This window comes from Hordeum vulgare, chromosome 3H (genome assembly GCF_904849725.1).
Source record: "Hordeum vulgare subsp. vulgare chromosome 3H, MorexV3_pseudomolecules_assembly, whole genome shotgun sequence".
Lineage (NCBI taxonomy): Eukaryota > Viridiplantae > Streptophyta > Magnoliopsida > Poales > Poaceae > Hordeum > Hordeum vulgare.
In genome coordinates this window covers 398,793,172-398,815,239 of record NC_058520.1, presented here as the reverse complement: position 1 = coordinate 398,815,239, position 22,068 = coordinate 398,793,172, and the positions used below count along the sequence as shown (strand labels likewise).

General features: G+C 42.4%; 1 protein-coding gene across 1 annotated transcript; it reads right to left on the bottom strand.

Moving 5' to 3' along the window:
• Positions 1-619: 619 nt before the first annotated feature.
• Positions 620-9,795, bottom strand: LOC123441792. The gene is made up of 2 exons (XM_045118022.1): positions 9,252-9,795; positions 620-656 (listed from the first exon to the last, which is right to left on the bottom strand). Exons 1-2 carry the CDS (start codon positions 9,793-9,795, stop codon positions 631-633), a joined length of 570 nt encoding a protein of 189 aa, XP_044973957.1. The 3' UTR covers positions 620-630.
• Positions 9,796-22,068: the final 12,273 nt, after the last annotated feature.

The following is a 22,068-nucleotide window of genomic DNA, read 5'->3' as shown; positions in this document are numbered from 1 at the left end:
CACTCATGAGGAGCACTGGCCCGGGGGTTGATTAAATTTCCTCGGGTTAATTACTCCATATGCAGTTCATTAGTTATTAGGCAAATGTAGTACCAAAGTTGGGCCTTGCCAGACCAGCTTTAATCTAAAACGAATTATCAAGGGGGTCCCCATAACAACCCCGATCGTGTTAGGAGCGCTCATTTATGGGACATGACACCGGTAGCCGGAAACTAAGGGGGCAAAGGTGGAACAAAACACCAGTCTAGAAAAGGCCGAGCCTTCCACCTTTTACCAAGTATATAGGTCCATTAAGTTAAATAGCATTAATATGGTGATATAACAAGGAATCCATGCTTTCGCATGGAAGCATCTGCACCTGCAACTAGCAACGCTATCGACAGGGTTAAGCAAGCAGTAACATAGCCAATCAGTGGTTTGCTAGGTCGAACAGGTTGAAGGTAATCATGGCATTGTTGAGAGGCTGGAATTTAACATGTGGTAGGCAACGAGACATAATCCATAGAATATAAATAACTAGCATGGCAATGATAGTAATGGAATCTGGGGAAATGGTCATCTTGCCTGAGATCCCGCTGAGAAGAAAAATGACTCCATGAAGCAGACGAACCGATGTAGTCGTACGGGTCATCACAATCTGACACGCTTGCGGAACTCTATCGAGACGAAACAAACCAGAAACAAGAATCAACACACGATATCCACCACACGATGCAAGACACATATGATGCATGAACGGTCTATTGCAAGGCATGACAATCACAACAATCAAACACTACACATTAAGTGAAGCTCGATATGCAACGAGTTGCATATCAACGAAACTCCACGTTTAATTATTTAGTTCACTCCCGTTCAGGTACACTGCTATATTAAATGTTGTTAAACATGGCACGAGGGTGAAGCACAAATTAATTTACCTAGCTAGGTATTTTAAATGAGACCGGAAACGAAATATAGTATCTCTGAAACAACCCCACGTGTTAAATCTTAATTCTGTCCAGATTTGTCGTCATCACATTTTATGTTTGTTAAATGGCAAAACAAAGTGGTTCACGTGGAACTACACATCGTTCTAGACCATTTACATATATGGCTCATCTCGAACGGAGCTACGGTCAAATAGTTACGACCTAAACCGTTTTCAACATGTCGAGACGCAAACCGATGCAAACAGCACACTAAACAGATCTAATTATGCATGAGAGTTGGTTTTTGTGAAACTACAGAAAATTCTAAGAAACTTACGTGTTGAATTTTTTTAATCCGGTGCATGGTTAAATTTATATGAATTTTACAAAAGGGCATTTGAGTCTGTCCAAAATAAAAAAAATGGAATTGCTAGGATTTGAACCCCATATCCCTTGCATGGACATTAGTAGCGCTATCACCAGACTAATTAAGTGGTTGTGTCAAAATTGACAAAATAGCACAAAAATAAATATGGCAGAAGCTGAGCGCATGGAGAGGCACAAATCCTAAAAATAAAACATGCATGGATGGGGATTTGATCCCCGGTCTCCTGGGTGGAAACGCAACACACTAACCACCTAGGCTGAGACGCGCTAGTGATAAAAATGAGTCCCTTCGCTAGATGATTACAAACACGGTGAACTAAATCTAAACAAAAACTGAATCTGAATCGCGGCTAGAACTGCACCTGACTGAAACTGCTCGTCCATGGCTGTTCTAGACGGGGTCAATCGTCGAACTGGAGGGACTTGGAGGCTTCGACGGGGCTGTCCCAGGCCGGGAATGGGCGGACCTAGGGAGCATCGACCGGATCCATTGGAGAACGACGACGGATGGGGAGTTGCAGGGCAGCAAGGGCATCCATGGTGGGGCTGCACCAACCTTCGTTTTGTTCCTCGGTGCTGGTCCCCGACGGCGGCGAGGTCTAGGACGACGAGGTGCTCCTGGCCCAGCGACGAGGACCTCGGGGCTAGGTCAATCCGGGGCGGCGACGTGCAGGGGAGGCCACGGGTGAGCTCCTGCTTGTTCCTGTCCTCTTGCAGAAAAGAGAGAGACCTGCAGAGATTAGAGAGAGCAGAGGGAGGAGAAGAAAGGGCAAGGGGGGAGGCGCGGCCAGGACCTCGTCGGCTGACGGGGCGGCGCGGCGGCTCCAGCAGCTGCTCACCGGCACAGCCAGAGGAGAGGTTGGTCTCAGGTGCTGGGCAGCGGCGGCGGGGTCGAGCTTGGGGCGAGCTCGGCAGGGGACTTCGGAACTGCTCGAGGGGAGGCTCGGGTGCAGGGGAGCTCGTGGAACACACGTTGGAGGCAGGCGCGGGATAGGGACCTCGTTGGCTCGCTTGCTGCATCCGGCTACAGCTTTGGTTGGCTAGTTTTGGAAACCAAGGAAGGGGAAGACTAGGTGGTCGGGTGGCGGCCGTTAGGAGGATTCCTAGAAATAAGGGGATTAGGTCTAGGTGGTCTTTATATAGCAAAATGATCTAGGGTTTCGACCCTACGATTAAATCGGACGGTCAAGATATATAGGCTAGGGTCTTCAGTTGCAAAACTGATGATGGTTTAGGTTAAAACGGGGTTGATCCGGATCCAACAGTTACGACCGCCGGGTTTGGGTTCCGGGAGGTCTTCGAACTAGGTTGCGCGTAGGGTCGGTGCACTGTGTAGAGTGACTAGGCGGAGATGAGAGGGAGAACGGGCACCCGGCAATGTAATTTTAAAACACCAAAAAATGTCCGACGATAGACCGAATACGGTGCCGCTACGGTCGACCGTTCGGGTACCAGACGGACTCCGATCGCGACGAAATTCGACAGGCGGCCTAGCTATAACTAATCACGACCGCATGCCAAGTTTCACCTCGATCACAGAAAGTTTTCAACACACTTTTAAAACAGAGTTTTGACGATGCCGCGGGCGCGTGCGTGTGCGGTCGGGCTCAGAACGGACAACGACGTGAACCGACAACTAACAACGGATGCAAGTTTTGAAAACTGGCGGCAACGGGATGCCGATGCAATGCTGATGATGCGCATGATGCGATGATGATGCAACAAAAGAAAATCGACACACGATGACAACGGAATAGAAGGGAAATCTTCTGGAACGTCGGCATGAGGCTGTCACAACTCTCCTACACTACAAGAGGATCTCGCCCCGAGATCCAAGAATGAAAGGGGGGAGAGGACGAGAAAGAACAAGAGGTAAAAACTTAGTCACTTCTTTGACAAACGAGTGAAACCAACGATCCCTGAAGGTAGCAAAGAGATGAGGAATGATATGAGAAAGAAGCAAGAATTCACGGAAAATTTCGGCAGCACATCGGTAGGAAAATGGGATAAAAATCCGATAAGATGGGAAAAATAGACAATATACATAACAAACAACTAAATAGAGCAAGGGAACACCATGATCTTGACAGAACAAGATAATAGACCCAAAGAGCAACATCACAAAGCCTCCGGAACAATAAAATAGGGACTAGCTCATACGGAAAAAGAGAATGAAGAAAAGAATGACAACTATCATCACAATAGAATTGAAGAGCCTCTGGAAAGAGAATTGACTTAGTAGTTGGAAAACCTACAGCGAAAAGAACAAGATAGTAGTGGGTTTATGGAAACCTTTCACACTAATGAAGTGACAACCAGCCACTAACAGAAGAAGGATTGATTGGGAGAAACAAGATATGAACAATTCTTACACCAAGAGGATACATCGAGAACTTGGATTAATGCCAAGCACCATGATAGCAACAATCCATAGGAAAAGCTATATGTGAAATCCAAACCAAGATAGCTCAATGAAGAAATCATGGGTTGAAATATCTCATGATCAAAGAATTGGTGGGTTTATTTATCTCATCCTTGAAAGTAATTCTCTTCGAGGCTCCTACACTAACAAGAATGCTATAATACCACCTCAAAGGATAAAGAAGAACAAATGCACTTGGAAATGCAAGAGAAGAAAACTTTAGGTTCTCCCGCAAGAATCTTGAAGAACACTTCAGAATGAATTGAAATCTTGATGAATCACCATGAAGGACCTCCGTATACAAAAGAATGATGCAACAAATATGAAGGTAGAAAAGAATAAGATTATGACCTTGCCAAGATTTAGATGAAGCCTGACAAAGAGATACTTAAAAGAACTTGGAACTCCGGAAAAGAAAAGATAGGCACTTGAGAAAAGAATTGATATCATGAGCCCTCCGGAAGAAGAATTGAAATTACTATGAACAAGAATAAGAATTATGTTATACTTATCCTTCATCAAGTTAAACTGATGACAATCAACGGATTTAGCGTAGCACTTATTCTTGAAAGGATCTTGAAGAGGCAGAGATATATGCACCATTTGAAGCATAATTGAAGGAAGCACCGGTAAGAATTCACAATTGAATGTGAACACCATGAATTAATGGATATACAAGAGAATGAAAAGATCATGAGCCACCGAACAGAAAACTTGAATAAGGCACCGGAATAATCGAGAGACGAACGAAGAGACAAGAATTGAGAAGAATCGAGGATGAAAGCTGAAAGTTGAGAACGAAGAATCTTCTAAAATAATGGCCTTCGGAGGAACGAGAAATAAAAACAACTCAGAGAAGCACCGGATAGCACGAAAGGGATTACTCATGATTGACAATAAATGAGAGGATACACGAAGCTGAGATGACAGTCTTCACAATAATGGAACAAGACTGAGAGAAACACTCCTTCGAATTTGCAAGCTGAGAATGATGACAAGAACAACACCACCAAGAATTAATGAGACACTCCGGGATAAAAATATGCAAGGTTGAGCGAAATGAGAATTAATTCCAATAGATCTTGACGAGGGGATATGACTGATGAAATTCATACTTATGTCATAGTTGAAAGAATTAGAGATCTCCGGGAAAGATTAAGGGAGCTAGACAAGATCCTGGGAAAACCTGTGGGTTATGGGCCCACTCAAAGAAACCACCGTTAGAAAGATTGCTAGAAAGAGATATATTGCACTGGTAAAAAGAAAACTAGATGAGGTTAGCACCTCGAAATAATTGAAGGATTGAAAACCAGAACTTCTGAAATATCTTTAACACTCTGGATAGAAAGAGAGAGGAATCAATAACAAGATAGTCTGAAAGAATCTCCAACATAGGAAAGAATTACAAGCACGAAAAGGATATGATGAACACGGATAGCTCAATTAAATTCACCGGTAAGGATGACAAGAATGAATAAAGATGAACATGAAGCTCCTGAGAATCTTCACAACGAATCACCGAGTAAGAGAGAAAAGAACACACAGTGGAAGCACAATGAAAATAAAATTGAACCACTAAAGAAAAGGGTGGGAGGGCAGGAAAAACAAAGACAACATGGGACATATGAGATGAACTCCGGAATAAAACGAGAGAATGATCTTGCAAAAATTGGAGAGGATTGAATCCAGTTGGAGAGAAACACACCGGTTGGAAAATAATTAACATGACGACTCCGGTTGACAAGAATGATAAGACAATTGATTTAAGCAAAGAGAATTAGCTTTCCCACAAAAATATGAGAACACCGCTCAGGAAAGATCTGAAATCACCACTTGACATCGAAGCAACTTGAATTACCATATTCAAGAAAACAAGGATGCGGCTTGCAATTAGCCAGAACAAACTTATGAGAAAGATTTCCTCCGATATTTTCGTGGACAGGATCATACGGGCTCGATTTTACAGTAGCCATCAAGTGCAAGGCAGTGCACCCGACATACGAAGCGTCCCTGAGTCATAGCAAGGTACAAGGACTCTTTAAGACACAACGTGTGCCGCTGTAAGTCGAACAAACGAATCCACTAGATCTCGAACCCCAACCTAACATCATGCATTTGTTGGAAGATTGTCCTATAAGCAACTACTTGAATTCCCACCTAAGAATTCCCGAAATATCTGGTCATGCAATCTGGTACATGGATACAAGGAGTAATAATCACACAACTCCTATACTAACCCGTCACCTGTATCACATCCGTCAACACACGACCAGAATCTCGGACCTTCATCTACTACAGACCCTCGTGATCACAACGATACAAAGTATGGCAGTACTCCCGAACAATCTGCACCAGTACTGGAGACATCGGGGTTATCTCGCCACTACTAGTATTGAAGCAATTACGAACATCCTTCGTACTGAGATACTAAGAAATCTGAATGATAACGATGTGCTCAAGAATCCCCTGGAGCTCAACTCCCCTGAGACTTAGAGCAGATAGGAGGCACCAAGACAGAACTCCATCACATCGGCATCATATAGATTCCAAAAATATTCGCGTGATCCTAAAAAATTTTTGAGTGAGAAGAGGAGTAGAATTAAATTATTACGTCAAGATTCCTCACCAGAGCATAGAAGAGGAGAAAAAAGAATCCTACTCTCTGGTATATAACTAGACTCAAATAGTTTTTTCACTAGACTCGACTTGGCCAAGTTCGATCAATCAAGGGGGCTCCTAGGTCAGTATTGCTCTGATACCAACTTGTCACGCCCAAGATGCGACCCTATCCTCAATTGGGCATGAAGGCCTCGTCAGGATAGAAGCGCATCTCGTCGTGTCGCAAGAATGGCTATCGTTACAAGTACATGTACTGAAAAGAAGAGATATATATAGAATTGGCTTACACTCGCCACAAGTTACATCAGAGTCACATCAATACATTACATAATCATCAAGAGTAAGAGGAGGGTCCGACTATGGACGAAAACAAACGAGAAAAATAAGAACGACGTCCATCCTTGCTATCCCAGGCTGCCGGCCTGGAACCCATTCTAGATCGATGAAGAAGAAGAAGAAGAAGCAACTCCAAATGAACAATCAACGCTCTCGCGGCGAATAACCTTTACCTGTACCTGCAACTGGTGTTGTAGTAATCTGTGAGCCACAGGGGACTCAGCAATCTCATTTCCAAAGGTATCAAGACTAGCAAAGCTTAATGGGTGAGGCAAGGTTAAGTGGTGAGGTTGCAGCAGCGGCTAAGCATATATTTGGTGGCTAAACTTACGAGTACAAGAAATAAGAGGGGGAAGATCTACGCATAGCGGACATGAGTTACGAATGATCAAATGAATAATCCTGAACACCTACCTACGTCAGACATAACCCCACCATGTCCTCGATCGGAGAAGGAACTCACGAAAGAGACAGTCACGGTTACACACACAGTTGACATATTTTAATTAAGTTAACTTCTAGTTGTCTAGAACCAGTGTTAAACAAAGTTTCCATGTTGCCACATAACCGCGGGCACGGCTTTCCGAAAAGATTTAACCCTGCAGGGGTGCTCCAACTAATCCATCACAAATTACCACAAGCCGCATAGAAATCCTCAATCACGAAGCTCGCGATCTCGTCGGATTCCCTAGTGGAAAACCTCAACTTTGAGATTACCCAAAGCGTCACGGGAATCCCGATGCACAAGATATTTCGTCAAAGGTAAAACTAATCCAGCAAGGCCGCCCGACGCGTCGACGATCCCGATAGGAGTCGCGTACCTCGTTCTCAGGACACAACGGATGAGCTAGATGTCAGGATCGCTAAACCTCCGGGTGACCAAAGGGGCGCCGAACATCGCTCAAGTGGGGCCAACACTCATGAGGAGCACTAGCCCGGGGGTTGATTAAATTTCCTCGTGTTAATTACTCCCTATGCAGTTCATTAGTTATTAGGCAAATGTAGTACCAAAGTTGGGCCTTGCCAGACCAGCTTTAATCTAAAACGAATTATCAAGGGGGTCCCCATAACAACCCCGATCGTGTTAGAAGCGCTCATTTATGGAACGTAACACCGGTAGCCGGAAACTAAGGGGGCAAAGATGGAACAAAACACCAGGCTAGAAAAGGCCGAGCCTTCCACCTTTTACCAAGTATATAGGCCCATTAAGTTAAATAGCATTAATATGGTGATATAACAAGGAACCCATGCTTTCGCATGGAAGCATCTGCACCTGCAACTAGCAACGCTATCGACAGGGTTAAGCAAGCAGTAACATAGCCAATCAGTGGTTTGCTAGGTCGAACAGGTTGAAGGTAATCATGGCATTGTTGAGAGGCTGGAATTTAACATGTGGTAGGCAACAAGACATAATCCATAGCATAGAAATAACTAGCATGGCAATGATAGTAATGGTATCTGGGGAAATGGTCATCTTGCCTGAGATCCCGCTGAGAAGAAAAACGACTCCATGAAGGAGACGAACCGATGTAGTCGTACGGGTCATCACAATCCGACACGCTTGCGGAACTCTATCGAGACAAAACAAACCGGAAACAAGCATCAACACACGATATCCACCACACGATGCAAGACACATATGATGCATGAACGGTCTATTGCAAGGCATGACAATCACAACAATCAAACACTACACATTAAGTGAAGCTCGATATGCAACGAGTTGCATATCGACGAAACTCCATGTTTAATTATTTAGTTCACTCCCGTTCAGGTACACGGCTATATTAAATGTTGTTAAACATGGCACGAGGGTGAAGCACAAATTAATTTACCTAGCTAGGTATTTTAAATGAGACCGGAAACGAAATATAGGTTCTCTGAAACGACCCCACGTGTTAAATCTTAATTCTGTCCAGATTTGTCGTCATCACATTTTAGGTTTGTTAAACGGCAAAACAAAGTGGTTCACGTGGAAATACACATCGTTCTAGACCATTTACATATATGGCTCATCTCGAACGGAGCTACGGTCAAATAGTTACGACCTAAACCGTTTTCAACACGTCGAGACGCAAACCGATGCAAACAACACACTAAACAGATCTAATTATGCATGAGAGTTGGTTTTTGTGAAACTACAGAAAATTCTAAGAAACTTACGTGTTGAAAACATTTTAATCCGGTGCATGGTTAAATTTATATGAATTTTACAAAAGGGCATTTGAGTCTGTCCAAAATAAAAAAAATGGAATTGCTAGGATTTGAACCCCAGATCCCTTGCAGGGACATTAGTAGCGCTACCACCAGACTAATTAAGTGGTTGTGTCAAAATTGACAAAATAGCACAAAAATAAATATGGCAGAAGCTGAGCGCATGGAGAGGCACAAATCCTAAAAATAAAACATGCATGGATGGGGATTTGATCCCTGGTCTCCTGGGTGGAAACGCAACACACTAACCACCTAGGCTGAGACGCGCTAGTGATAAAAATGAGTCCCTTCTCTAGATGATTACAAACACGGTGAACTAAATCTAAACAAAAACTAAATCTGAATCGCGGCTAGAACTGCACCTGACTGAAACTGCTCGTCCATGGCTGTTCTAGACGGGGTCAATCGTCGATCCGGAGGGACTTGGAGGCTTCGACGGGGCTGTCCCAGGACGGGAATGGGCGGAGCTAGCGAGCATCGACCGGATCCATTGGAGAACGACGGCGGATGGGGAGTTGCAGGGCAGCAAGGGCATCCATGGTGGGGCTGCATCAACCTTCGTTCTGTTCCTTGGTGCTGGTCCCCGACTGTGGCGAGGTCTAGGACGACGAGGTGCTCCTGGCCCAGCGACGAGGACCTCGGGGCTAGGTCAATCCGGGGCGGTGACGTGCAGGGGAGGCCACGGGTGAGCTCCTGCTTGTTCCTGTCCTCTTGCAGAAAAGAGAGAGACCTGCAGAGATTAGAGATAGCAGAGGGAGGAGAAGAAAGGGCAAGGGGGGAGGCGTGGCCAGGACCTCGTCGGCTGACGGGGTGGTGTGGCGGCTCCAGCAGCTGCTCGCCGGCACGGTCATAGGAGAGGTTGGTCTCAGGTGCTGGGCAGCGGCAGCGGGGTCGAGCTTGGGGCATGATGCGATGATGATGCGACAAAAGAAAATAGACACACGACGACAACAGAATAGAAGGGAAATCTTCTGGAACGTCGGCATCAGGCTGTCACACTGCTGAAGCTGAATACATTGCCACTTGATCATGCTATTCCCAATTACTATGGATGTCTGAAACACTTAAGGATTATGGCATTTATGTTAGAAAAGTCCCATTGTTGTGTGACAATGAAAGTTATATTAAGATTGTATATAATCCTGTGTAACATTTTAGAACTAAGCACATCCAAGTGCGATATTATTTCATCCATGATCATGTTGCCAAAGGAGATATTGATCTCAGGCATGTTCGTACTGACAAACAACTGGCTGATATTTTCACCAAACCACTTGATGAGATAATGTCCTATCATTTGAGGACTGAGTTGAACATCATTGATGCTTCAAACTTGAGCTAGACTCACTCGGATGCATGCAAGGGCATGAGCTTGACTGGCTATTCTTTGATGACATTGATCTGACCATCTTATGTCTTGGAAACTATGATCCCTTGTATTGTATCTAACCCTTTTGTAGGTACTTGGAAGAAATACACTACACAAGATTGCAAACAAGTCCAATCAAAAGCAATCTTGACATGGCCAAGTATCAACAACCTATTTCTTCGGAGATGAAGGAAGAAGACAACAAAATCATATCCTTGACAACACTATTATTATGAATTTCACTCATGTCATTTGATATATTATGTTCTTCCTTGCGTTACTAACCATTATAGGTGAACAGTGAACCAAAACGACATGGATTGCTCCCAACACAAGATGATATTCATCAACCTTGAGCATCCACAACAAGTTCACCTACATGCCACGTCAACAACATCGCTCGAAGGTATGTACTCATATCCTTGATAAATCTCTACACCAATTAATGGAGTAAATCAAATCAAGTGATATGAAGACATAGAAATGCTTAATCGAAAAATGGTAACCCCATTTCACGCTTAACAATGAGTATGACCTATGATCAAGCATCCTTGTTTGACTCCTCAAGTCATATACTCTAATATAGGTGACCTAGTCACCACCCCACGTCTAGATGGAGAATATCATATCGTTCACATTTGATATTTCACATTCTTAGAACCATTCTTAGAACAATCTTTCTATTCTTCTTTTTGTTTTGTTTAACTGTCTCACTTGGAATTATCATTATTTTTACACTGGACTTTTAAACAGTACTTTCGATCAACCTAGTTTCTGTTAAAGTGTTGACTATCATTGCAACTCGGTTTCACCAAATTGGGAAAATCGGTCCAACCGATTTCTCCTTGAGACCTGAATATCATTCTCGGTTCTACCGAATCATTATGCCTCGGTGACTCCGATTTTTTTGACTTTGTTTCTTTGATAATTTCTTCTGTACTATTGTCTTAGCGGGAGACAACTTCTCTAGGGGGAGAAAATCTTAGTGATCCCATACAATATAAGAGGGAGAATCATCTAGGATCCCTAACTTAGGGGAGATAATTCAAGGACCTCTTATCCATACCAAAGGGGGAGAACATTCAATGAACCCTACAAAATATCCAAGGGGAGAAAAGACACATTCCAGGAACCCTTACAAAAGATAGAAGTATCCAGGATCCATATCTCTCAATGAGCCATTACCCTCTGCCTTTCTTTTTGGTAATTATGCCAAAGGGGGAGAAATATCATCAAAGCTTCCATGCAATGAACCTACTTATAGAGGAGACATATCATCAAGAAGCTTATACAAAAAGAGGGAGAAACAACATTAAGGGGAGATACTTGTATCAAACCTTACACATTAAGAGGGAGAGAGATAAACGTGGCTTTATTGGTTTGAAGTTATTTTTTCCCTGCCTACTCCCTATATATACATGCTATGATTCACGGGGAGAGTAAACTTTACATATTTATCTTTAGGGGAGAAAAGTTCTCGTTCCTTGGAGAAAAATTCTTCCATCAAATCCTATCTTCAGTATGTCTTCAATTTCTTGGTATCTTTGAAGTTCTTTGCATCTTTACAACATGGTACTCTCGTGTTATCTAACATTTGTTTTGCCAAGTGTACTTCCATGTCAAGACGCTCAAGATTCTCAAGGTAAGTATATTCATCATATCCTTGTGCATGATGACCTCTTGTTTCTTGCACATATTGTTTGCAAGAGGGAGTCTTGAACATGGAAGTCTTTCATTCACATAAGTTTGATGCATATCGCCAAGATCCATATGAATTTTCTTGTCCTTTTACCTTGTGTGTGACCATGCATTCCAAAGCAACTATCCTTTAAAGGGATTGCACACATTTAGGGGGAGCTTGTACTAGTCATATGTGTGTCAAAGCTGTCATATCCTTATGAGTATCTTTCTTTGAAGCTTTGACTGTATGTTACCAAAAAGGGGGAGATTGAAAGCTCATATGCTCCCTTGGTGATTCGGACAATTCATGACAACATACATTGCCTCTTGGACTAACACTTTTACCTAGATATTTTGGGTTTAGTCCATGAAGAGCTATGGATTAAGGTTTATGTGGAGATGCCCCTGGACGCAAGAAAGGAATAATATTGGCTCAAGCTTCAATCTAGAAGACTCTTCATTTTATATTTGTGAAAAATCACTTTTGAGTCCATAGGAAAGCCAATACTATTAAAAGGGGGTGAGGTAGTAAAATGAACTGATTGCTCAAATGCTCAAAGTTAGCCACCAAAACACTCAGTCATTTTTCCCACATATCCACTCTGTCAAGTTCCACATTCACAAATTCGGTGTCACAAACATTGCCACATCGGACCCACCGAGTTTGAACCTAATGCAAAACCCTAGCCATTCCCACCAAATCCGTGCAACCGAAACTGCATCAGTGCAACCGAGTTCAGTGTGAACAACATTCTGTTCCCAAGATACACAAAATCGGAATTTCCGAGTTTGAGTATCGGTGCCACCGAGTTTGGCCATCACGCCACCTTTTCGGTGCCACCGAGTTCTATATATCGGTCTCACTGAGATTCAAAATTTCACCACTTTAGTGCTAATCGGTACCACCGAGTTGTCCACTTCGGTGTCACCGAGTTTGCTCTTTTGTGTGTAATGGTTGGATTTCGGCTGCTGCCTATATGTACCCCTTCACGCACCTCTCATTCGTGGGAGAAGCAGTCAGAACACACATTTCATTTCTAGATCCATTTTCTTAGAGAGAACCACCTACTCATTTGTTGAGACCAAGATATTCCAATCAAATCATTTGAATCTTGATCTCTAGCCTCCCAAAACTTCTTTCCACCAAATTAACCTCTCCTAACCATACATATTTTGTGTGAGAGAGATTTGTGTTGAGAAGACTATCTTTAGAAGCACAAGAGCATGGTGTTCATTGATCAACCCCATCTATTACCTTTTGGAGGGTGGTGCCTCCTAGATTGGTTAGGTGTCGCTTGGGAGCCTCCTACTTCGTGTTTTGGAGTTGAACCAAGATGTTTGTAAGGTCAAGGAGATCGCCTACTTCGTGAATATCTACCGTGAGTAAGGCTAATCCCCCGTGGATGGAAGCCGTGGTGGGATAGTCAAGTCCGCTTCTTTGTGGACCCTTAGTGTGTGGAGCCCTCCGTGGACTCTCGCAACCGTTACCGTACGTGGGATGAAGTCTCCACTAACATGGACGTACGATAGCGTCACCTATCGGAACCATGCCAAAAATCGTTGTGTCAACCCCTTGTGTTTGATCTCCTAAACTCTACTCCTTTACATGTGCAAAGTCTTTACTTTTCTGCTGCCATATATGTTGACTAGCATGTGTAGGGTGCTCTAGACTTGTTAGAACTGCTACATTTCTACCCTCCTAGAAATTGGTTTAGGCTAGAAATTTTACCTTGACAAGTAGTCTATTCACCCCCTCTAGACACATCTTCTATCGATCCCTCAACGCTTCCACTTAGCAATCTACAAGGGTATGTGGATCCAACTCTCCTCTAGTAGATAGTCATCACCATTGATCCAAATCTACAAGGGCATGTATGAAGTTTTTTGTTTCCCATGCGATGTTCCCCAACAGTGGCATCATGAGCAAGGTCTATGCGTAGATGACATCTCGAGTATAACACAAAGGAGTTTGTGGGCGTTTATATTCTGATTTCTGCCCTCCTTAGTATTTTTTTGATTCAGCGGTATTGTTGGATGAACCGGCCCGGACCAACATTACTCATACGCTTACAAGAGACCGGTTTCATCGACTAATATGCAACTTGTTCCATAAAGATGACTGGCGGGTGTCTGTTTCTCAAACTTTAGTTGAATCATATTGGACCGATGCGGTCCTTGGAAGATTTAGTAGCAACTTGCATATCACCTTTTTAGTTTTGCGTAACTAAGATGCGATCATACTAGATACCCATAGCAGCCATGTAAAACTCGCATCAACAAATTAGAGGACGTCTAACTTGTTTTTGCAGGGTATGTTGTGATGTGATATGGCCAAAGACATGATATGATATATGTTATGTATGAGATTATTATGTTGTAATAGTTAAATATCAACTTGCACGTCGATGCTATGGCAACCGACAGGAGTCATAGGGTTGTCTTTATATTTTGCGCGTGGTGATACTTTGCTTTATCGCTAGTTTAGTAGCTTTAGTAGTAACAACATAGATGGTGGGACAACCTCAATGGTAGCACAATGATGGAGATCAAGGTGTGGTGCCAGTAACGATGGAGATCATGCCGGTGCTTTGGTGATGGAGATCAAGAAGCACAAGTTCATGGCCATATCATGTCACTCATGATTTGCATGTGATGTTAATACTTCTATGCACCTTGTTTTGATTAGTACGACAGTAGCATTATAAGGTGATCTCTCACTAAAATTTCAAGATAAAATTGTGTTCTCCCCGAGTGTGCACCGTTGCGACAGATCGTCGTTTCAAGACACCATGTAATTATCGGGTGTGATTTACTCTACGTTCACATACAATGGGTGCAAGACAGTTTTGCACACGCGAAACACTCGGGTTAAACTTGAGAAGCCTTGCATATACAGACATGGCCTCCAAACACAAGAGATCGAAAGGTCGAACATGAGTCATATATTAGATATGATCAACATAGAGATGTTCACCATTGAAGCCAAATTAACTCACGTGATGATCGTACTTGAGTTGGTGAATTTGGATCATGTGTCACTCGAATGACTAGAGGGATGTCAATTTGAGTGGGAGTTCTTAAGTAATATGATCAGTTGAACTTATTATCATGAACATAGTCAAAATGTCTTTGCAAATTATGTTGTAGCTTGCACTGTAGCTCCAGTGTTTTTGATATGTTCCTAGAGAAAACTTAGATGAAAGATGATAGTAGCAGTTATGTGGACTGGGTCCGTAAAGTGAGGATTGTCCTCATTGCTGCACATAAGGCTTATGTCCTTAATGCACCGCTCGGTGTGCTACCCCCCGAGCGTCGTCTTTGGATGTTGCGACCATCTGACATACACGTTTTCATGACTTCGAGATAGTTCAATGAGTAATGCTCAACAACTTAGAATTGAGGCGCCCAAGACATTTTGAACATCACGGAAAATATGAGATGTTCCAAGAGCTGAAATTAGGATTTCAGGCTGATTCCCATGTTGAGAGGTATGAGACTTCCGACAAGATTTTTGGCCTAGAAAGTAAGGGAGAAAAGCTCAACCATTGAGTATGTGCTGAGATTGTCTTGGTGCTACAACCGCTTGAATCAAGTGGGAGTTGATCTTCCAAATAAGATAGTGATTGACATAGTCTCCAAAGTCACTGCCACCAAGCTACTAAGCTTCGTGATGAACTATAAACATGTCATGGATAGAGTTGATGATCCCTGAGCTATTCGCGACCGCGAAAGTAGAAATCAAGTAGGAGCATCAATTGTTCATGGTTAGTAAGACCACTAGTTTCAAGAAGGGCAATGGCAAGAAGGGATACTTCACAAAAGGCAAACCAGTTGTCGCTCTAGTGAAGAAACCAAAGGTTAAACCCAAAACCGCGACTAAGTGCTTTTGATACAAGCGGAACGGTCACTGAAGCGGAACTACCCTAGTTACTTGGTAGATGAGAAGGATGGCAAAGTCGACAAAAGGATATTGGATATACATGATATTGATGTGTACCTTACTAGTACTCCTAGTAGCACCGGCGTATTAGATAATGGTTCAGTTGCTAAGTGTTAGTAACTCGAAATCATAGCTGCATAATAGACGGATACTAGCAAGGGTGAGGTGACGATATGTGTTGGAATTGATTCCAAGGTTGATGTGATCAACATCGCATGCTCCCTCTACCATCAGGATTAGTGTTGAACTTGAACTTGGTGTTTGCGTTGAGCATGGACATGATTAGATCGTGTTTATTGCAATATGATTATTCATCTAAAGAGAATAATGGTTACTATGTTTACTTGAATAATACCTTCAATGGTCATGCACCTAATATGAATGGTCTATTGAATCTCGATTTTAGTGATACACATGTTCATATTATTGATGCCAAAAGATACAAAGTAGTAATGATAGTACCACTTACTTGTGGCGCCGCTGCTTAAGTCATATTGGTACAAAATGCATGAAGAGGCTCCATGCTGATGGATCTTAGGACTCACTAGTTTTTGAATCATTTGAGACATGTGAACCATGCCTATTGGTGTAAACACATGAAGTAACTCCATGGAGATGGATCTTTTGGGCTCACCGGAATTTGAATCAGTTGAGACATGCAAATCACGGCACAAGATGACTGAAGGATGGAACGAGCAAGTGACTTGTTGGAAATAATACATTTTGACGTATGGAGTCCAATGAGTGCTGAGACATGCAGTGGATGTTGTTATGTTCTTACTTTAGTGATGATTTGAGTAGATACATGTGTATTTCCTTGATGAATCACAAAGTCTAAAATATTGAAAAGTTCAAGCAATTTCAGAGTGAAGTCGAAGATCGTCGTGATAAGAGGATAATCTGTCTATGATGTGATCGTGGAGGTAAATATATATCTGAGTTGCGAGTTTGGTAAACATTTAAGACAATGTGGAAATTGTTTCACAACTCATTCCACCTAGAACACCATAGTGTGATGGTGTGTCCGAACTTCATAGCCGCGCCCTATTGGATATGGTGCATACTAGGATGTCTATTATTAAATTACCACTATCGTTTTGGATGTTAGGCTTTAGAGACAACCACATTCACTTCCATTGAGATGACACCATATGAACCATGGTTTGGAGAAACCTAAGCTTTCATTTCTTAAAGTTTGGGGCTACGATGCTTATATCAAAAGGCTTCAGCCTGATAAGCTCGAACCCAAAGCGAATAAATGCATCTTCATAGGACACACAAAACAGTTGGGTATACTTCCTATCTCAGATCTGAAAGTAAAGTGTTTATTTCTAGAAACGAATCCTTTCTCGAGAAACAGTTTCTCTCGAAAGAATTGAGTGGGAGGATGGTGGAACTTGATGAGGTTATTGAATCAACACTTCAACTAGAGAGTAGAAGAGCGCATGAAATTGTTCATGTGGCGCCTACACGAGTTGAAGTGGAAGCCAATGATGGTGATCATGAAGCTTGAGATCAAGTTACTTCCAAACCTCGTAGGTTAACAAGGACACGCACTACTCCAGAGTGGTATGGTAATCCTATCTTGGAGGTCATGTAGTTGGACAACAATGAACCTACTCGCTATGGAGAAGCGATGGTGGGCTCAGATTCCGACAAATGGCCGGAGGCCATGAAATCCGAGAGAGGATCCATGTATGAAAACAAAGTGTGGACTTTGGAAGAACTACTTGATGGTCGTAAGACTGCTAAGTATAGAAGGTTCTTTAAAAGGAAGGCACATGATGATGACGAAAGTCAACATTTAGAAACTCGACTTGTTGCGAAGAAGTTTTCGACAAGTTCAAGGAGTTGACTACTATGAGGCTTTCTCACTCGTAGCGATACTAAAAGTCTGTTGGAATTATGTTACCAGTCGCTACATTATTAAGAAATCTTGCAGATAGGATGTCAAAACAATGTTTCCTCGACAGTTTCCTTGAGGAAAGGATGTATGTGATACAAATATAAGGTTTTCTCGATCCTAAGGATGCTAACAAATATGCAAGCTCCAGCGATCCTTCTATGGACTGGAGCAAGCATCTCGGAGTTGGAAGATACGCTTTGATGAGATGATCAAAGCTTTTGGGTTTATACGAGGATTATGACAAAGTTGTATTTCGAAGAGTACATAGAATTTTTGATGAGTATATGTGCTTGACATATTGTTGATCAGAAATGATGTAGAATTTCTAGAAAGCATATATGGTTATTTGAAGAGTATTTTTCAAAGAAAAACCTCAATTAAGCCTACTTGAACGTTGATCATCAAGATCTATGGAGACAAATCAAGACGTTTGATAAAACTTTTGATGAATGCATACCTTGACAAGTTTTGAAGGAGTTCAAAGTAGATTGGTCAAAGAAGGAGTTCTTGGTTGTGTTGTAAAGGTGTGAAATTTGAGTAAGACTCAAAGATCGACCACGGTAGAAGAAAGAGAAATGACGAAGTTCTTCCCCTATGCCTTAGCCATAGGCTCTATAGTATGCCATGTTGTGTACTGCACACCTGATGTGTGCCTTGACATGAGTTAGTCAAGGGGTACAAGAGTGATCCAGGACTGGATCACTAGACAGCGGTCAAAGGTATCCTTAGTAACCAGTGGACTAAGGAATTTTTCTCGATTATGGAGGTGATAAAATAGTTCGTCGTAAAGGGTTACGTCGATGCAAGCCTTGACACTAATCCGGATAAATCTAAGTAGTAAACCAGATTCGTATAGTGGAGCAGTCGTTTAGAATTGTTCCAAAATGGCACGTGGTAGCAACATGTACAGGATGACATAGAGATTTGTGAAGCACACACGAATCTGAAAAGGTTCATGCCCGTTGACTGAAAACCTCTCTCACGAGAAAGACATGATCAAACCCAGAACAATATGGGTGTTAGATTCATTACAATCACATAGTGATGTGAACTAGATTATTGACTCTAGTGCAACTGGGAGACTATTTGAAATATGCCCTAGAAGCAATAATAAATTAGTTATTATTATATTTCCTTGTTCATCATAATTGTTTATTATCCATGCTAGAATTGTATTGATTGGAAACTCTAATACATGTGTGGATACATAGACAACACACTGTCCCGAGTGAGCCTGTGAAGGACTAGCTCGTTGATCAAAGATGGTCAAGGTTTCCTGATCATAGACATGAGACGTTGTTTGATAACGGGATCACATCATTAGGAGAATGATGTGATGGACAAGACCCAAATTATGAACGTAGCATATGATCATGTATGTTTATAGCTACTGTTTTCTACATGTCAAAGTATGTGTTCCTATGACCATGAGATGATGCAACTCCCAGACACCGAAGGAATACCTTGTGTGTATCAAACATCACAACGTAACTAGATGACTATAAAGGTGCTCTATTAGTATCTCCGAAGGTGTCTGTTGGGTTGGCGTGAATAAAGAATGGGATTTGTCACTCTTTGTGATGGAGAGGAATCTCAGGGCCCACTCGGTAATACAATATCACAACAAGCTGATACGTCCCAAACTCCTGTGATTTGAGTAATGTTTGGACTATTGGTGCCAAGAGCTTGAGCTTATTAGTGATAGGTGTCGTATTTTGGGAAATCCGTGTATTTTTTGTAAACTAAAAATTAGTTGAGAACTCTAGCTACTAAATTGATCGCTAACCGCTGGGGGGGTTGGAATATATAGAGGACTAATCACTACTAGGGAAAACCTTATAGGTAGGAGCCTAGTAGTAGCTGTGGAAAAAATCAAGCGCTACTGCTACTTAGCAGTAGCGCTGGATATCTAAAGCGCTACTACTAGGGTCCATATCAGTAGCGCTTTATGTATTTCAAGCGTTGCTGCTAAAGGAGGCCCAACGAGGCCACCGACAGTAGTAGTAGTAGCAGCGGGGGCTTGTACAAAGCGCTACTACTAAGTGGAATTGCAGTAGCGCTTTGTCAGATCCAGCGCCACTGACAAGTTAGCAGTAGCTCCGGTGTGGATCCAGCGCTACTTCTAGATTTAGTTAACTAGCTAACTAGATCCCCTCTCCCCCACTCCTTCCCTCTAAGTTCGACCGCCCCTGTGTCCCTCTCGCCTGTGATCCATCATGCTGCTTCTTCCCTCTTCGCTGTTGACCCCCTCCAAGCGCCGTCGTGCCACCTCCACACGTCGCCGCCCCTCCAAGCACCGCCGGGCCACCTCCACGGGTCGTTGTTCGACCACCTCCCCTCCTGCTCCGGTAAGCCCCCTGCCCCCTCCTCCCTACCACCTCGCTCGCCCACCCTAGCACCACACCGCATGCCTCCCCCTGTCGTGGACGCCCCCGTTGACCGTGGACGCAACATTTTCACCTAAAGTTTGTTCAAAGGTTATTGAATCCATCTAAAGTAATATATGTGGATAGGAGATAGTAGTAGTGTTTATTAGTAATTTTGGTATGAGGATCTACCAATGCATCTAGGGGTTAAGAGACTTAGTGAAGATGGGGTGGTTGCTGACCTAGGGCATGTAAGAATGTTTGGGGGGAAATTTTGCAATATGGTTAGGCATGAGAGGTTGTTCATAATATTCTCTGTTTTACCCCATCATTTGTACTTGTTCATTGTTGCTATATCCGAGTGGACTATGTTTTGCCGGAATGTTGATTCATTTCTGTTCCGGCAAATTTAGGCGCTCCACATGTCGACTTTTAGTAAATGTCATGCCCAAATTTTCTCTGTTTTAGGAAATGTCTCACGACGAAGGGGAATTCGTTATGTGCGAATACTGCCAAGACAAGCGCGTCCTTTGTGACACGCCTTACCTAGTTTATGAGAGGCGCTTCAGCATCATGCTGGATGAGGACTTCGAAGTGGATACACTAAGTCACAACGACAAGTCTTTTTTCGTAATTAAGCATGACTTCTTTTGCTTCAACTTATAATTTTTATTTTTTACTATTCTACTAGCGTATCCCCTGCCATGCAAGACATTATGTGTTGGATAAGATTGGTTTCAGTACTGAAATAAATTTGGAGGTAAAGATAGTTCACTTGAGGACCGAGCATGGTTATACTTTTTCCGTAAAATTGTACAATGCAGACACCTACTCCTATTTTGAATGCCCAAGTTGGAGATCACTATGCAAGGCTTATGCATTTGAGCCTAATATGCTTATCACCTTTGATATTCGTCTGGAAGATGAAATTGAAGGTAATATCGACATCTGGGTCGATGTGCAGACGCCTCCAGTTCTACCATTATGTGAGTTTCTCGACCACATTTATTAAGTAATTTATATAGTTTATTTAAACATCATCTTGTTGCATTTATCAATGATCTTGATAATTACAATACCTATCAGCAAACTCCCCAACATTATGGTCAATATGTGCCACTAGTGCAGGTGGTGAACTACGGTAACATGCATGGAGATTGCATGGTAAGATTTTCTACTATTACCACATCCATGCATCTTTTGCATAAATTCTTGTAAAACTAAACTACATTGCTAGCTACAGATCTAATACTATGTAATTCAACAGAAAATCCCGCAAGATTGTGTGCCTCATCTGATGTTACCAAGAGGTCGCGTTGATGTTATGATGATACGACCAGCACGACCAGGTCAATCTAGGTATTTGCATCACTCCTGTCCATACCGGATTTCTAAAACCGATCAAGTCATGACAATCAAATATTGGAAAAAATGTATGGTCAATCGTACAGAGCTACTTGGAAGCAACATTGTGCGTAGCCCAAGAATTGGAGACAAGATGATCACCATTCTCCATAATGGAGAGTTAGGGCCTATCTTGTTTGATGATATTCTACCTAAGCAGAGGAGTAGGTCCTAGGTACAATGTGTTATTATGTGCTACAATGTGTTAGAGTTGACGATGATGATGATGAGGAGTTGTGATTATGACTAGTGACCAATTTTTGTTATATGATGTCTCATTGATGAAAATGATATTAAATAGTATTAGTGGTAATGACTATGATGATTATTACCTATTTCCGAGATGATGTGATGATGTGCTACAATGTGTTAGAGTTGACGATGATGATGAGGAGGAGTTGTGATTATGACTAGTGACCAACTTTTGTTATATGATGTCTCATTGACTCTGATGATTACTTCTACATCACTTATGTATCGCTATTTTCGAGATGATGTGATGATATTTTATGAA

Bases quoted from the DNA above. Each gene is read 5' to 3' on its own strand.
- LOC123441792 (XM_045118022.1), bottom strand. From the start codon at position 9,795: ATGCCCCAAGCTCGACCCCGCTGCCGCTGCCCAGCACCTGAGACCAAC. The intron at 657-9,251 runs GTGCAGTTCTAG...TCGTCTCGATAG, and splicing joins GGACGAGCAGTTTCAGTCAG to AGTTCCGCAAGCGTGTCAGA.